Source organism: Haematobia irritans, chromosome 3 (genome assembly GCF_050003625.1).
Source record: "Haematobia irritans isolate KBUSLIRL chromosome 3, ASM5000362v1, whole genome shotgun sequence".
Taxonomy (NCBI): Eukaryota; Metazoa; Arthropoda; class Insecta; order Diptera; family Muscidae; genus Haematobia; species Haematobia irritans.
Window position 1 is genome coordinate 28,369,569 of NC_134399.1, and position 18,675 is coordinate 28,388,243.

The 18,675-nt window shown below is 33.0% G+C and overlaps 1 protein-coding gene across 2 annotated transcripts in view; it reads left to right on the forward strand.

The window, feature by feature from the left end:
• Septin1 (Septin 1) overlaps positions 1 to 18,415 on the forward strand; it is a 58,719-nt gene extending 40,304 nt beyond the window's left edge. For both annotated transcript variants that reach the window (XM_075298149.1, XM_075298147.1), the window contains exons 3-5: positions 9,597 to 10,048; positions 17,130 to 17,495; positions 17,565 to 18,415. In XM_075298149.1, coding sequence (XP_075154264.1) covers positions 9,597 to 10,048; positions 17,130 to 17,495; positions 17,565 to 17,811 — 1,065 coding nt within the window. In that variant the 3' untranslated portion in view covers positions 17,812 to 18,415. The remainder of the gene's footprint in view (positions 1 to 9,596; positions 10,049 to 17,129; positions 17,496 to 17,564) is intronic.
• The last annotated feature ends 260 nt before the right edge of the window (positions 18,416 to 18,675 follow it).

An 18,675-nucleotide genomic window follows, 5' to 3' on the forward strand; every position in this document is an offset into this window, starting at 1 on the left:
GAAAAACGCTACTATACCACATTACCAGCCTATACCACATTTGCTGCACTTACCCTATATACATCAGTAAATTCAAATATAATAGTTTCCATGGAATACTCTTCGTTATGGGGGGTTGATACAATATAAAATTTCAGGGGGGTTTGATGACAGATATTCTTCCAAACAGAGCAGTTCAACTAGAACACTTCTCGAAAATAAATTTTAAGATTTTACTTATGAAGACTATAACAGATTCTGGATTTATAAGGACCATTTTGGTTTGACTTTTAGAGAAATCATTAACATTTCTTGTAAGTGTACAAGAAAATGATGAAATAACGCCTGGATTTGAAATCTGTAGATTTCAACCAGAAGTAAAATCTGGAAATTTTACATTCAGTTTCAGGCAACTTTCATGATTAGTGCGCCTTCTATACCCTCAAGAAGTGAAATCGGTCTATATGGAGGCCTTACCAAATGGACATTTTTGTGAGTCTAAAATACCAGTATATTTACAATTTCAGGCCAGTATATTTACAATTTTGGATAAAAACTATGGTTTCTAGAAACCCAAGGAATTAAATAGGGAGATCGGTCTTATGGGGGCTATACTAAACCATGGACCGATACTCACCGTTTTCGGCACACCTCTTAATGGTCCTAAAATACTTCTAGATTTCAAATTTCAAGCAAATTGGATAGAAACTACGGTTTCTAGAAACCCAAACAATAAAATTATTTTTGCACACCTATTTATAGTCCTAAAAAATCTCTAGATTTTCAATTTCAGGAAAATTGGGCAACAACTTAAAAGTAAAATCGGGAGATCGGTCTATATGGGGGCTATACTAAAACATTGACCGATACGCACCATTTTCGGTACACGTATTTGTGGTCCTACAATACCTCTAGATTTCCAATTTCAGCCAAATTGGATAAAAACTACGCTCTCTATGCCCGAGAAGTAAAATCTGGAGATCGGTCTATATGGGGGCTATACCAAAACATGGACCGATACTCACCATTTTCGATACACGTATTTATGGTCCTAAAATACCTCTAGATTTTAATTTCAGGCGAATTGGATAAAAAATACGCTATCTATAAGCCCGAGAAGTAAAATCTGGAGATCGGCCTATATGGGGGCTATATCAAAACATGGACCGATACTCACCATTTTTGACACACCACTTTATGGTTCTATAATACCTCTAGATTTCAGGCAAATTGGATAAAATCTACGTATTCTAGAAATCCAAGAAGTAAAATCGAGAGATCGGTCTATATGGTGGCTATACCACAATACCTTTAAATTTCCACATTCAGACAATTTGGATAAAAACTACGGTTTCTATAAGCCCAAGAAATGAAATCTGGAGATTGGTCTATATGGGGGGCTATACCAAAACATGGACCGATACTCCCCATTTTTGACACACCTCTTTATGGTTCTAAAATACTTCAAGATTTCCAATTTCAGGCAAATTGTATAAAACCTACGTATTATATAAGTCCAAGAAGTAAAATCGGGAGGTCGGTCTATATGGGGGATATACCAAAACATGGACTGATACTCACCATTTTTGGCACACCTCTTTATGGTCCTAAAATCCCTCTAGATTTCCGATTTCAGGCGAATTGGATAAAAACTACGGTTTCTATAAGCCCAAGACCCAAAATCGGGAGGTCGGTTTATATGGGGGACTGTTTCAAAGCCTAGACCGATAAAGCCCATCTTGGAACTTGACCTGACTGCAGACAAAAGAAGAGTTTGTGCAAAATTTCAGCAAGATAGCTTCATTATTGAAGACTGTAGCGTGATTACAACAGACAGACGGGGGTTGTGGTAATACTAACCGATGGCAAGGTATCTTAAAACTTCTTAACATCGTCCATACGGGGTATATATTAGACAAAAAAAACCGATTAAATACGTATATAATTCAGTTCTTGATCGGTGTATCTATAAATAATTACGAACCGAAATAAACTGTTGCGTGGTAATTAGAGAGCCTGAAGTGGAAATGGGGCTCGATTTATATGGAGGCTATATACAATTATGAACCGATTTGGACCAATTTTTGCATGAGTGTTAGAGGCCATATACTAACACAACATAGAAAATTTCAAACGGATCGGATGAAATTTGCTTCTCCAAGAGGCTACGGAGGTCAAATCTGGGGATCGGTTTTCATGGGGGCTATATATAATTATGGACCGATTTGGACAAATTTTTGCGTGGATGTGAGAGGCCATATATAAACACCACATACAAAATTTCAACCGGATCGGATGAAATTTGTTCCTCCAAGAAGCTTCGGAAATCAAATCGGGATCGATTTATATGGGGGCTATAATAATTATGGATCGATATGACCAATTTTAGCGTGAATGTTAGAGATCGTATACTAACACCACGTACCAAATTTCAACCGGATCGCATGAAATTTGCTTCTCTAATAGGCTCCGCAATCCAAATCTGGGGGGTCCGTTTATATGGGGGCTATACGTAAAAATGATCCGATATGGCCCATTTGCAATACCATCCGACCTACATCAATAACTACTACTTATACCAAGTTTCAAGTCGATAGCTTGTTTCGTTCGGAAGTTAGCATGATTTCCACAGACGGACGGACAGCCGGACAGACGGACGGACATAGCCACGCCCCAGAATATATTTACTTTATGGGGTCTTAGACCAATAAATCGATGTGTTACAAACGGAATGACAAAGTTATATATACCACCCATCCTATAGTGGAGGGTATAAAAGTATCGATTTTGTAATAGAAAAGTTCTATATAAGAAAATATCGAATACTGAAAGAAGTATGCTGAAATATTCAAATTTTTGGATTATGCGATGGACGGTTAATCGAAATTTAACCGGTTGAAAAAACAAATATAATCGGGTTAATCGAACAGATATTTATAAAGAAGACCCCTACCACTATACCATCTTCAATCAGAACTATAAAAAATATGTGCGTGAAGATAAATTCCGAATTTAGTTAGCACAGGCACAAACCACAGTGGTTTAATTTTAGGCCAAGTAAATTGGTCACCATTTAATATCATTCCTGGTGATGACAAAATAAATCTCTCATTGATTAGGGCAGATCATACCTCTGTTAACTCTTTACAGTGCTCTGTTAATGCCTTTATGAAGATCTGTTAAAAAATTAACAGAGCTCTGCCAAAACTGTGGTTTGTATATGTGCTAACTACATTCGGAATTTATATTCACGCACATGAATATGGCCAAATATTCAAACAAATATTTTAATAGAAGAACTCCTTCCCCCATATATTATCTTAAATTGGAACTTTCAATATAAAAACAAATGAATATGGCTCAATATTCGAAGCTGAAGTAATCTCACTAAGAAGTTCCATACGAAATCCATAGATTCTACTCATCGTGCCCAAAATTTTGGTATATGGGTGTTTTTAACTGTTTACCCTTTTTTATACCCTCCATCATAGGATGGGGGTATATTAACTTTGTCATTCCGTTTGTAACACATCGAAATATTGCTCTAAGACCCCATAAAGTATATATATTCTGGGTCGTGGTGAAATTCTGAGTCGATCTAAGCATGTCCGTCCGTCCGTCTGTTGAAATCACGCTAACTTCCGAACGAAACAAGCTATCGACTTGAAACTTGGCACAAGTAGTTGTTATCGATGTAGGTCGGATGGTATTGAAAATGGGCCATATCGGTCCACTTTTATGTATAGCCCCCATATAAAGGGACCCTCAGATTTGGCTTGTGGAGCCTCTAACAGAAGCATATTTCATCCGATCGGGCTGAAATTTGGTATATGGTGTTGGTATATGGTCTCTAACAACCATGCAAAAATTGGTCCACATCGGTCCATAATTATATATAGCCCCCATATAAACCGATCCCCAGATTTGGCTTGTGGAGCCTCTAAGAGAAGCATATTTCATCCGATCCAGCTGAAATTTGGTACATGGTGTTGGTAGATAGTCTCTAACAATCGTGCAAAAATTGGTCCACATCGGTCCATAATTATATATAGCCCCCATATAAACCGATCCCCAGATTTGGCTTGCGGAGCCTCAAAGAGAAGCAAATTTCATCCGATCCGGCTGAAATTTGGTACATGATGTTGGTATATGGTCTCTAAGAACCATGCAAAAATTGGTCCACATCGGTCCATAATTATATATAGCCCCCATATAAGCCGATCCCCAGATTTGGCTTGCGAAGTCTCCAAGAGAAGCAAATTTCATCCAATCCGGTTGTAATTTTGAACATGGTGTTAGTATATGATCTTTAACAACCGTGCCAGAATTGGTCCATATCGGTCCATAATTATATATAGCCCCCATATAAAACGTTCTCCAGATTTGACCTCCGGAGCCTCTTGGAGGAGCAAAATTCATCCGATCTGGTTCAAATTAGGAACGTGGTGTTAGTATATGGTCGCTAACAACCACACCCAGAAAAAAGGGGCTCTAATGCCAACTGAACTTTATGTTAGTTCATGAAGATTAGTTGATTTTAGTTAAATTTTGCACAATATGAGTAAATGTTCCTTAGTTGAATAATTTTTTGCTAACTTTAATGACATGAACTAAAAATAAGAAAAAAAGTTGTATACAAATATAGTGCACAATTTTACTAAAAAATAAAATAGTTCATATTTTCTTAAAATGCCAGAAGTTTGCTTAAATTGAGTTCATAAGTCTCTCAAATGAGTAAATTTTACTAAAATTGTACCTGTCATGAACTTCGTATAGCGCTAAAGATATTTTAACAATTTTTAAATCCAAGTTTTTCTTTCAACATATGAAATTTTCTTAAGCAAGAGAAAAAAATTAATTATTTTTAATAAATTTTCTTCAATTTTACAAAAAGTATTAACTTATTTGTAACATGTTGCAATTAGAAAACAATTTTAGTTAAAATTTTCTAAAATAAACCTACATTTTCTTCCACGCTGGGTTCACTTTTTTTTTGGTGCATACAACAATTGGTCCAATCACACAAAAATAGGTCCATATCGGTTCATAATCATGGTTGCCACTAGAGCCAAAAATAATCTACCAAAATTTTATTTCTATAGAAAATTTTGTCAAAATTTTATTCGGTTCATAATGAAATGTTCATCATCGTCAAAATTTTATTTCTATAGAAAATTTTGTCAAAATTTTATTTCTATAGAAAATTTTGTCAAAATTTTAATTCTATAGAAAATTTTGTTCAAATTTTATTCGGTTCATAATCATGGTTGCCGCTCGAGCCAAAAATAATCTACCAAGATTTTATTTCTATAGAAAATTTTGTCAAAAGTTTATTTCTATAGAAAATTTTGTTAAAATGTTATTTCTGTAGAAATTTTTGTCAAAATTTTCTTTCTATAGAAAATTTTGTGAAAATTTTTATTTCTATAGAAAATTTTGTGAAAATTTTATTTCTATAGAAAATTTTATTTCTGTAGAAAAGTTTGTCAAAATTTTATGTCTACTTTGTCAAACTGAATTATATACGTATTGGATCGATCTTTTTTGATTTAATATATACCACGTTTGGACTTACATACAATTTAGAAGATGGTGTTAGGAGGTTTTAAGATACCTTGCCATCGGCAAGCGTTACCGCAACTTAAGTAATTCGATTGTGGATGGCAGTGTTTAGAAGAAGTTTCTACGCAATCCATGATGGAGGGTACATAAGCTTCGGCCTGGCCGAACTTACGGCCGTATATACTTGTTAAAGTTAACTTTATTTTTTCTCTCTTAAGCTCTTAGCAGTGCTCTGTTAACGTTAAGGCAATGTTAGTATAAATTTTAAAGTTAACATTATTTTTACTATTTTTTGAACGCTTTTTCAAACACAGCAAATAAATTTATATGTAAGCATACCATAATTGACGCTATTTGGCAGAATTTCCAAAATTGGAATGCGTCTTTTTAACCCTAGACAGCCATCCTTCGTCAAAATGACGCGTAATTTCATTTTCGATCAAAAATGCATTTTTCACGTCTTAAAATAGGCCGTTGTCAAAATGACTAAGGATGACGTTAGTGTACAAAAATAAGGATGACTTTCCACGGTTAAGAAAAAAAAATTTTTTGCAAGTTGCTAAATTTTATTTATTTTTTTCGTACCACAAATTTGAATTCTATTTAGCCGAGACACCAACCGCGATTTTAAATCTAACTTCACACCCTTACATATTTTATCATTCTTTCTTTGTGTGTGTTTTCCACAATTGTGTTACAACAATTTATTTCAATTGAACAAGTACAATTATTCAGCATTGTTTAACTTCCACAATAAATATGAGTCTAGCACTGGTAATAGTCACATACTTTGTGTAAGGCCTACTTTATGCGAATCTATTTTAGCAAGCTATATTTCTATTTGCTAAAAAGAAGTAGTGGAGAAGCATGAGAGACTAAAGTAATTAAAACTTCACTTGAAGCTATTTAAAAAATCAAAAATTTATGTAGAATATTGGACAGCAAAAATTGTTAGTGGCTTAAACAGCTTTGCGCTTGCTGTAAAGCGAAAGCTATCTCGTTACTAGTGGCGTTTTGTCGATAAAATATTTGCAGAAGATCGATTAGACGATTTTGTAGAAAACGAAAAGTTGTCTTCAACTATTCAACCTTTTTTGACAAAAGTTTGTTATACGAAATTTCAATTTTTAGCCACATTAGTGGTAAATTTGCTAACATACTGTTTCATTGTGCCACTTAATGCCATGATTTTTTTTTCATTTTTATGCCACTTTTTGCCATACTGTGCCACTTTTAAATTAATTCTATTTATACCGCAATATATATTTGTATACCCTGCGCCACACTGTGGAATAGGGTATTATAAGTTAGTGCATATGTTTGCAACACCCAGAAGGAGACGAGATAGACACATGGTGTCTTTGGCAAAAATGTTCAGGGTGGGCTCCTGAGTCGATATAGCCATGTCCGTCTGTCCGTGAACATATTTTTGTAATCAAAGTCTATGTCGCAGTTTTAGTCCAATCGACTTCAAATTTGGCACGAGTATGTGTTTTGGCTCAGAATAGAACCCTATTGATTTTGAAAGAAATCGATTCAGATTTAGATATAGCTCCCATATATATATTTCGCCCGATATGGACTTATATGGCCCCAGAAGCCAGAGTTTTATACTAATTGCTCAAGAAGAACAATTAGTACTATAGTCAAGTGTGCCAAATTTTATTGAAATCGGTTCAGATTTAGATATAGCTCCCGTATATATTAGTCTTGGGCAAAATCGTTCACCATAATGATTCGGACTCGTCGTTCCTTTTGTACAAAGGAACTAGTTCCTTCAAATCGTTCCATCGTTCCTTTTCGTTCTAGCTTTTTATATTTGTCATCACTGTCATCTACTAAAGGCAGAGATGACATTGTTTACTTTGTGCAACGAAGTTCGTGGTCAAATGAAAGATACAAAAAAATATTAAAAATTGAATAAAATTACTTAAAATAGTTTATAAAAATATAGGAAGAAAAAATATTGAATGAAAAATTTAAAGAAGTAACTAAACTCATTGCAAGAAATTAAGAATCATTAGTTCCTGAAATGGAACTAATGATTCTATTGAATAGCAGCATACCAAACAATGTTTTCATATACATACGCGCCAAAATGAATAAATTGTCATATAGCTCAAACAAAAGTCAAAAAATCAAACTGCGATATGCGGAACTATGGAGCGTAAGTTGAACATAAAACTAAATGACAAAAGGAACGATGAGGACGAAAGAGATGGAACTAGTGACAATCGTTCCTTTTAGTGAACCGTTCATTGGAACTAGTTCGTTCCGGAACGACACAAGACTAGTATATATCTTTCGTCCGATATGGACTAATACGGTCCCATAAGCCAGAGCTTCACCCCAATTTGTTTGAAATTTTGCACAGGGAGTAGAATTAGCATTGTAGCTATGCGTGCCAAATTTGGTTGAAATCGGTTCAGATTTAGATATATCCCATATATAGCTTTCGCCCGATTTACACTCATAGACCACAGAGGTCAATTTTTAACTCCGATTTAGTTGAAATTTTGCACAGGGAGTAGAATTAGCATTGTTGCTATGCGTGCCAAATTTGGTTGAAATCGGTTCAGATTTAGATATATCCCATATATAGCTTTCGCCCGATTTACACTCATAGACCACAGTGGCCAATTTTTAACTCCGATTTAGTTGAAATTTTGCACAGGGAGTAGAATTAGCATAGTTGCTATGCGTGCCAAATTTGGTTGACATCGGTTCAGATTTAGATATAGCTCCCATATATATGTTTTTCTGATTTCGACAAAAATTGTCAACACACCAACATTTTCCTTGTAAAATCGCCACTGCTTAGTCGAAAAGTTGTAAAAATGACTCTATTTTTCTTAAACTTCTAATACATATATATCGAGCGATAAATCATAAACTTTTGCGAAGTTTCCTTAAAATTGCTTCAGATTTAAATGTTTCCCATCTTTTTTTACTAACATTGTGTTCCACCTTAGTACATTAGCCGACTTAAATTTTGAGTCTATAGATTTTGTAGAAGTCTATCAAATTCTGTCCAGATCGAGTGATATTTAAATGTATGTATTTGGGACAAACGTTTATAAATAGCCCCTAACATATTTGACGGATGTGATATGGTATCGAAAATTCAGATCTACAAAGTGGTGCAGGGTATAATATAGTCGGCCCCGCCCGACTTTAGACTTTCCTTACTTGTTAAATATGAAAGAGTTGATTTTCAGCTATTCGACTGTTGTAAAATTCCCTTTTTGGACCAGAAGTTAGACAAAAATTTATTTTCGATTTTTATATCTATCTATTGACTACTACTGTAAAATGTAAATAAAAACACAGTCGCGTAGTCATCGATAGATAATGCGATTGGTCCTTGTATTAGCCATGTTTTCACCTTACCAGAGTCGAATATCCGGAGAGGGTTTCGAACTCCCCTATTTAGTATTTGGCTGAGGCTATGATAGAAACCAGCACATGCGGTAATCTATTGCTACTCAGACATTTCTTCACATATATACCCACCATTCATTGATAATAGAAACAAAAGGGAGACGTAAAAAACGACGATTCAATCAAAAGTCATTAGCAGAGCTCGAGACTTGCATTATCACCTTCAACTTGCAACGCATAATATGTCAATGCAATAAAAACAAACCACAAAAGAAACTTGCACTTTATGACCAAACATATGATACGTAATGCGGCCACAAAGACAACCTGAATGGAAACCACATGTGGTGAATATGGGCATACCGATGTTCCCCTCAACTGCTTGTCGCACACATGAACCTTTAATGGAGTTATACTTACACGACGATTCGCATTTGAAGTGGCATCACGTTTCTTTTGAAATTCTGTTCTGAACAAACAGTTAAAGTTCCCCTTACAGTCATTCGTTGTTGTGTGCCACCTTTAGTGCATTTCCGTGCGATGGAAAGAAATTAATATTGTTTTGTGTGTTGTACCATGAAGGTGAAAAAACATTTGTTTGTCCCCATACCTTTTATCTCGAATATGTAAAGTATCCATTAAATACTCATGCCTTTTGTCTTTTTCTCTTACAGTTTTCCAGCATTGAAACGCCTGGCTATGTGGGATTTGCCAATCTACCCAATCAAGTGCATAGGAAATCTGTAAAAAAGGGATTCGAATTCACCTTAATGGTCGTTGGTGAATCCGGCCTTGGAAAATCCACATTGGTCAATAGCTTATTCCTAACAGATCTTTATCCTGAACGCATAATACCCGATGCCATAGAGAAACAAAAACAAACTGTCAAATTGGAGGCCTCAACGGTGGAAATTGAAGAACGTGGCGTTAAGTTACGTTTAACGGTTGTGGATACACCCGGTTTCGGTGATGCAATCGATAACTCGGACAGTTTTAGTGCCATATTGGAATACATCGATGAACAATACGAAAGATTTTTACGTGATGAAAGTGGTTTGAATCGACGCAATATTGTTGATAATCGTATACACTGTTGTTTCTACTTCATATCGCCATTTGGTCATGGGTAAGTGTAGAGTTTAAAACTATCCCCCAAGTTCAGAAATTCAGAATCGCAAACACGGTTGTCACAGTTAGTAGAATTCTACCAAAACTGGTAGATTTGTTTACTGTTTTGTAGATTTCTTGATGTTTTGGTAGATTTTGGGAAACAATCCAACTAAGAGGTACTTCAATTTTTAATAGAAACAAAATTTTGACAAAATTTTCTATAGAAATAAAATTTTGGCACAATTTACTATATAAATAAAATTTTGGCACAATTTACTATATAAATAAAATTTTGACAATATTTTCTAGAGAAAATTTTGATAAAATGTTCTATAGAAATAAAATTTTGACAACATTTTCTATAGAAATAAAATTTTGAAAAAATTTTCTATAAGAATAAAGTTTTGAAAAAGTTTTCTATAGAAATAAAATGTTGATAACATTTTTCATAGAAATAAAATTTTGACAACATTTTCTACAGAAATAAAATTTTGAAAAAAATTTCTATAGAAATTAAATTTTGAAAAAATTTTCTATAGAAATTAAATTTTGACAAAATTTTCTATAGAAATACAATTATAAAAATTTTGACAGAATTTTCTATAGATATAAAGTATTAACAACATTTAGAAATAACATTTTGACAAAATTTTCTACAGAAATAAAATTTTGACAAAATTTTCTATAGAAATAAAATTTTAACAAAATTTTCTATAGAAATAAAATCTTGACAAAATTTTCTATAGAAATAAAATTTTGACAAAATTTTCTATAGAACTACAATTTTGACACAATTTTCTGTAGAAATGAAATATTGACAAAATTTTCTATAGAAATAAAATTTTGACAAAATTTTCTATAGACATAAAATTTTGATAAAATGTTCTATAGAAATAAAATTTTGGCAACATTTTCTATAGAAATAAAATTTTGACAAAATTTTCTATAGAAATAAAGTTTTGACAAAGTTTTCTATAGAAATAAAATGTTGATAACATTTTTCATAGAAATAAAATTTTGACAACATTTTCTATAGAAATAAAATTTTGAAAAAAATTTCTATAGAAATTAAATTTTGAAAAAATTTTCTATAGAAATAAAATTTTGACAAAATTTTCTATAGAAATTAAGTTTTGACAAAACTTTCTATAGAAATAAAATTTTAAAAAAATTTTCTATATATATAAAATTTTGACGAAATTTTCTATTAAAATACAATTTTGGCAAAAGTCACTATATAAATAAAATTTTGACAAAATTTTCTATTGAAATACAATTTTGACAAAATTCTCTATAGAAATAAATTTTTGACAAATTTTTCTATAGAAATAAAATTTTTACAAAATTTTATATAGAAATAAAATTTTGACAAAATTTTCTATAGAAATAAAATTTTGACAAAATTTTCTATAGAAATAAAATTTTGACAAAATTTTCTATAGAAATAAAATTTTGACAAAATTTTCTATAGAAATAAAATTTTGACAAAATTTTCTATAGAAATAAAATTTTGACAAAATTTTCTATAGAAATAAAATTTTGAAAAAATTTTCTATAGAAATAAAATTTTGACAAAATTTTTTATAGAAATAAAATTTTGACAAAATTTTCTATAGAAATAAAATTTTGACAAAATTTTCTATATAAATAAAATTTTGACAAAATTTTCTATAGAAATAAATTTTGACAAAATTTTCTAGAGGAATAAAATTTTAATAAACATTTCTATAGAAATAAAATTTTGACAAATTTTTCTATAGAAAAATAATTTTGACAAAATTTTCTATAAAATTTTGACAAAATTATCTATAGAAATTAAATTTTGACCAAATGTTCTGTAGAAATAAAATTTTTACAAAATTTTCTGTAGAAATAAAATTTTAACAAAATTTTCTATAGAAATAGAATTTTGACAAAATTTTCTATAGAAATAAAATTTTGGCCAAATTTTCTATAGAAATAAAATTTTGACAAAAAATATTTTTTTCTTAATTTTAAATAAATAATAAAAAAATAATTTAATTTTCAACTTGAGATATTTGTAACATTTTTTTATACCCACCACCATAGAATGGTGACGGGGTATAATAAGTTTGTCATTCCGTTTGTAACGCATCGAAATATCGATTTCCGACTATATAAAGTATATATATTCTTGATCAGGGAGAAATTCTAAGACGATATAAGCATGCCCGTCTGTCTGTCTGTCTGTCTGGCTGTCTGTTGTAATCACGCTACAGCATTCAATAATGGAGCTATCGGCCTGAAATTTGGCACAGAATCGTCTTTTGTCTGCGCGCAGGTCAAGTTCGAAGATGGGCTATATCGGGCCATGTTTTGGTATAGCCCCCATATAAACCGACCTCCCGATTTGGGGACTTTCGCTTATAGAAACCGTAGTTTTCATCCAATTTGCGCGAAATTGAAAATCTAGAGGTATTTTGGGACCTTGAAGAGGTGTGCCAAAAATGGTGAGTGTCGGTCCATGTTTTGGTATAGCCCCCATATAAACCGACCTCCCGATTTGGGGTCTTTCGCTTATAGAAACCGTAGTTTTCATCCAATTTGCGCGAAATTGAAAATCCAGAGGTATTTTAGGACCATAAAGAGGTGTGCCGAAAATGGTGAGTTTCGGTCCATATTTTCGTATAGCCTCCATATAGACCGATTTCCCGATTTTACTTCTTGGGCTTCTAGAATCATGTAAGGGAAAATAAATCCGTATATGAAAATTCGTTTCAGCGCCACCTATATGTGAAAAAATGAGTTATATACGAATAAAAATTTTTTTTTGCGATATAATCCTCCGTAGAAATTGGCATAAATTGGCCAAACGGGAAGAGATAGAAAAGCCAAATTTTAACCAAAGATAAACTGAAACGATAGCTTTCGATTGGAATGAAAACCTTTTGCCAGAAATCTTTCGAATCGGAGTAATGTTGCATATACGAAACAGAGAGAAAAGTGACCACTGCGGCCAAATGGAAAAAGATGGGGTTCCAGATTTATATGTGAAAGATAGATATTTTAGTGCTCTATCCGATGGTAAAAACGGATATTGCGAAATGTGTTTGGGAGTCTCAATATATGGCTTGGAAAAAAGTGGACGCACTGCTCCTGGAGAGAAAAGTGACCACTGTGGCCAAATGGAAAAAGATGGGGTTCCAGATTTATATGTGAAAGATAGATATTTTAGTGCTCTATCCGATGGTAAAAACGGATATTGCGAAATGTGTTTGGGAGTCTCAATATATGGCTTGGAAAAAAGTGGACGCACTGCTCCTGGAGAGAAAAGTGACCACTGTGGCCAAATGGAAAAAGATGGGGTTCCAGATTTATATGTGAAAGATAGATCTTTTAGTGCTCTATCCGATGGTAAAAACGGATACAGCTAAATGTGTTTGGGAGTCTCAATATATGGCTTGGAAAAAAGTGGACGCACTGCTCCTGGAGAGAAAAGTGACCACTGTGGCCAAATGGAAAAAGATGGGGTTCCAGATTTATATGTGAAAGATAGATATTTTAGTGCTCTATCCGATGGTAAAAACGGATATTGCGAAATGTGTTTGGGAGTCTCAATATATGGCTTGGAAAAAAGTGGACGCACTGCTCCTGGAGAGAAAAGTGACCACTGTGGCCAAATGGAAAAAGATGGGGTTCCAGATTTATATGTGAAAGATAGATATTTTAGTGCTCTATCCGATGGTAAAAACGGATATTGCGAAATGTGTTTGGGAGTCTCAATATATGGCTTGGAAAAAAGTGGACGCACTTCACCTCAAGAGAAAAGTGACCACTGTGGCCAAATGGATAAAGATGGGGTTCCAGATTTATATGTGAAAGATAGATTTTTTAGTGCTCTATCCGATGGTAAAAACGGATACAGCTAAATGTGTTTGGGAGTCTCAATATATGGCTTGGAAAAAAGTGGACGCACTGCTCCTGGAGAGAAAAGTGACCACTGTGGCCAAATGGAAAAAGATGGGGTTCCAGATTTATATGTGAAAGATAGATATTTTAGTGCTCTATCCGATGGTAAAAACGGATATTGCGAAATGTGTTTGGGAGTCTCAATATATGGCTTGGAAAAAAGTGGACGCACTGCTCCTGGAGAGAAAAGTGACCACTGTGGCCAAATGGAAAAAGATGGGGTTCCAGATTTATATGTGAAAGATAGATCTTTTAGTGCTCTATCCGATGGTAAAAACGGATACAGCAAAATGTGTTTGGGAGTCTCAATATATGGCTTGGAAAAAAGTGGACGCACTGCTCCTGGAGAGAAAAGTGACCACTGTGGCCAAATGGAAAAAGATGGGGTTCCAGATTTATATGTGAAAGATAGATATTTTAGTGCTCTATCCGATGGTAAAAACGGATATTGCGAAATGTGTTTGGGAGTCTCAATATATGGGTTGGAAAAAAATGGGGGCACTGCTCGTAGAGAAAAATAGAAAAGATGGGGTTCCATTCACAGAAATATCATTAACATATTTTAAATTGAAAACGCAATCATATAAAAAATTAACTTTTTAATAAAATTCAAACATATTGTAAACAAAATGAGTGAATGTTTTTTAACACTTTAATTCAATAAACAAAATTTTTCTCGGAAACAAACCTACATACACTCAAAAAAAGATTACTTGGATCCAAAGATTTTGACCTTCCCTTAAGTATTTTGGTTTGATTCCGAGCCAAATATGCGGTTTCTTTAAAATAAAGAAATCTCATTTATCAAATTTTTCATTATCTTTTCGCGGTTTATTAATAAAAGTACTCACGTTATTTTAAGTACTCACGTACTTAAAATAAGTCTTAGCCTATATTTGAAGCGTTTTTACCTTAAACCTAAAGTTTCAATATTTCAGTTAATTTAAGGACAATATATTCAAATAAAAAATTCGTTTCTTTACATTAAGGAAAATTTGCATTAGTTCAAAGACATGCCACTTTAACGGAGGTACGCAAATTTACAAAATTTGTGTCCTAAATTTAATGAAAAAATTTTTGAAGCAAATATTATAAACTTTTAATTAAAATTTCATTATTTTAAAGAAATTTGTCCTTAATATTTTGTAAATTTCGTATCCTAAAATTTAGGTTGCGTAACCTTTAATATCACGTAAATATTTTTTTCAGTGTACTACACATTTTTTAATAAAACTTTGACGTAAATCTAAAGGAAAGTCAAACTATAATTAAAATCGCAAATATTTTTTTCAGCGTACTACACATTTTTTAATAAAACTTTGACGCAAATCTAAAGAAAAATCAAACTATAATTAAAATCGCAAATTTATGAAAAATTTAAACTTTTGTAAGATTATAAGAATATTAATTCATCTAACCGACAATTAATTATAAATAAATTAAAATGGAACAAAAAACAAATAATTTCCTCAATTAAAAACTTAAAACTTAACGTATCTGCCACGTACACCGAGGTCTAGAATATTTCGACCAAAATTAGTAAAATTTTTAATTCAAATAGAATATTAATTAACAAGTTCCGAAGAAATCAAGTAATTCAAATAATTTGTGTTTTTATACCTTTCGCCATTACTTCGTTATTCCGGTTTTAACACATCGAAATATTGGTTTCAGACCCTATAAAGTCTATATATTCTAGGTCGTCGTGAAATGTGCGGTCGATCTACCTATCTCCGTATGGTGAAATCACACTAACTTCTGAACAAAACAAGTTATGGACTTGGAACTTGGCGTAAGTAGTTGTTATTCATGTAGGCCGGATGGTATTTAGGTATAGCCCTTATATAAACCGATCCCCAGATTTGATTTCCGCAGCCTTGTGAAACACCAAATTTCAGATACGGTTAAAATTTAGTACGTGAAATTAGTGTGTGGTCTCCAACCATCATCATGTGGTCTCCAACCATCATATCAGTTCAGTATCATATCATAATTATATATAGCCCCCATATAAACCGTTATTCAAAGCCATATATTGTGACTCCCAAACACATTTAGTTGTATCCGTTTTTACCATCGGATAGAGCACTAAAAGATCTATCTTTCACATATAAATCTGGAACCCCATCTTTTTCCATTTGGCCACAGTAGTCACTTTTCTCTTGAGGTGAAGTGCGTCCACTTTTTTCCAAGCCATATATTGAGACTCCCAAACACATTTAGCTGTATCCGTTTTTAGATCTATCTTTCACATATAAATCTGGAACCCCATCTTTTTCCACTTGGCCACAGTGGTCACTTTTCTCTCTGTTTCGTATATGCAACATTACTCCGATTCGAAAGATTTCTGGCAAAAGGTTTTCATTCCAATCGAAAGCTATCGTTTCAGTTTATCTTTGGTTAAAATTTGGCTTTTCTATCTCTTCCCGTTTGGCCAATTTATGCCAATTTCTACGGAGGATTATATCGCCAAAAAAAAATTTTTTATTCGTATATAACTCATTTTTTCACATATAGGTGGCGCTGAAACGAATTTTCATATACGGATTTATTTTCCCTTACATTCTGGAATCCGAAGTTTTTATCCTATTTGCCTGAAATTGGAAATCTAGAGGTATTTTCGGGTCATAAAGAGGTATGCCGAAAACGGTGAGTATCGGTCCATATTTTAGTATAGCCCCCATAAGAACGATCTCCCGATTTAACTCCTTGGGTTTCTAGAAACCGTAGTTTTTATCTGATTTGCCTTGATTGTAAATATTCTGGTATTTTAGGCTCACAAAAACGTGTATCGGATTAAGTTTTTATCGGTCCATTTGGTAATGCCATATATAGTAATGCTACATATAGACCGACTTCACTTCTTGAGGGTGTAGAAAGCGCACTTATAAGAGATGTTAATGATTCCTCTAAAACTCAAACAAAAATGGTTCTTATAAATCCAGAATCTGATATAGTCCTCATAGGTGAAATCTTTAAATTTATCTTCGGGAAGTGTCCTCAAGTCCTCAAGCCCTCCTGAAATTTCAAAGGAACCCCTAATATTTGGTTCATGGTGGTGGGTATTTAAGATTCGGCCCGGCCGAACTTACTGCTGTATATACTTGTTTTTTTTCTTTTTTATGTTAATATTATATTATTTTTCTTTTTCTTTCTTCACCACATAGCTTAAAACCTCTCGATGTAGAATTCATGAAAAAACTACATTCCAAAGTCAATATAGTGCCTGTGATTGCCAAAGCAGATTGCCTTACCAAAAAGGAAATACTTCGCTTAAAATGTCGTATAATGCAAGAAATTGAAGATCATGGCATTAAAATCTATCCCCTGCCCGATTGTGATTCCGATGAGGATGAAGACTACAAAGAACAGGTAAAGCAATTAAAAGCAGCAGTGCCATTTGCGGTATGTGGAGCAAATACTCTACTAGAAGTTAAAGGCAAAAAGGTCCGTGGACGTTTATATCCATGGGGTGTGGTGGAGGTTGAAAATCCAGAACATTGCGATTTCATAAAATTGAGGACAATGCTAATGTATGTAAAAGGATGATTTTGTTGTTTTGGGCAATTACTTATCCCGTTTTGTTGTTGTTTTTTTTTCAGAACCCACATGCAAGATCTACAAGAAGTAACCCAAGAAGTTCACTATGAAAACTATCGTTCAGATCGTTTGGCCAAGGGTATTAAAGGCAAAGAGAATGGTATTATTAAACCAGAGCGTGATTCAGTTGTACCCACACAGATAGTTTTGAATGAAAAAGATCGAATATTACAAGAAAAAGAAGCCGAACTTAGACGTATGCAGGAAATGTTGGCACAAATGCAAGCTAAAATGCAAGCGCAACAATAAAATCATTACTCCACCCTCTATGGGGGCAATACAGACAAATTCCTCCCTCAACACACAAACAAACACACACACACACTCACCTTTTATCTTTAGGCATATAGGCATTTTACAATTATAATACACTCACAAAAAAGAAATGGTGCCGAATTTCAAATGTTTATTTTTCTATAAAGTGTAGACTATATTAAATCTCTTATATGTTTGTAATGTTTTCTAGATTTTTTATGCATAAGTTTTGTGAAAAATCGTAAAAAAGAAAAGAATCTTATTTTCAACCAAAAACAAACAACAAAATTACATATACATTATATAAATATATATTTGTAAGTATTAAACATATTAAAACGATATGTCTCAAAAAACAAAAACACAATTGTAATGTTTGCTAATTGAATTTAGGAGATATGAACAAATTGAATTTTACAATACGCTAGAGGCTGCATTGTAAATGATTCAATATTAAAATCTATTATGGTTCCGTTTATAGGCCTTTTCTATATCCAATGAAGTTCCGATATGTCAAACCAAACAAAAATCCGTTACGTTTTAAGGGCTAAAATAATTAAAATTTATAAATTCAATAAAAAAACTCTTGTTCCATATATTCATTTTCTTTTTTGTTCCAAGGACCTTGTTTTTGTAGTAGAATCAGTTCCTTCAATAATTCATTATTATTATAGCTTATAGAATGAAGTAGACAAATAGAAATATATGGAAATACCAACAATCGTTATATTTTGTTAAAGGTTTGGCATTGTAATCAGAATCGATGGAGTCTACGTTTCGATTCTACCAAAATTTGGAAAAGTCGACTTTTCGAGTTTTAGACACCTTCAAGATTTGGAAAAGGCAACATTTTGAGCT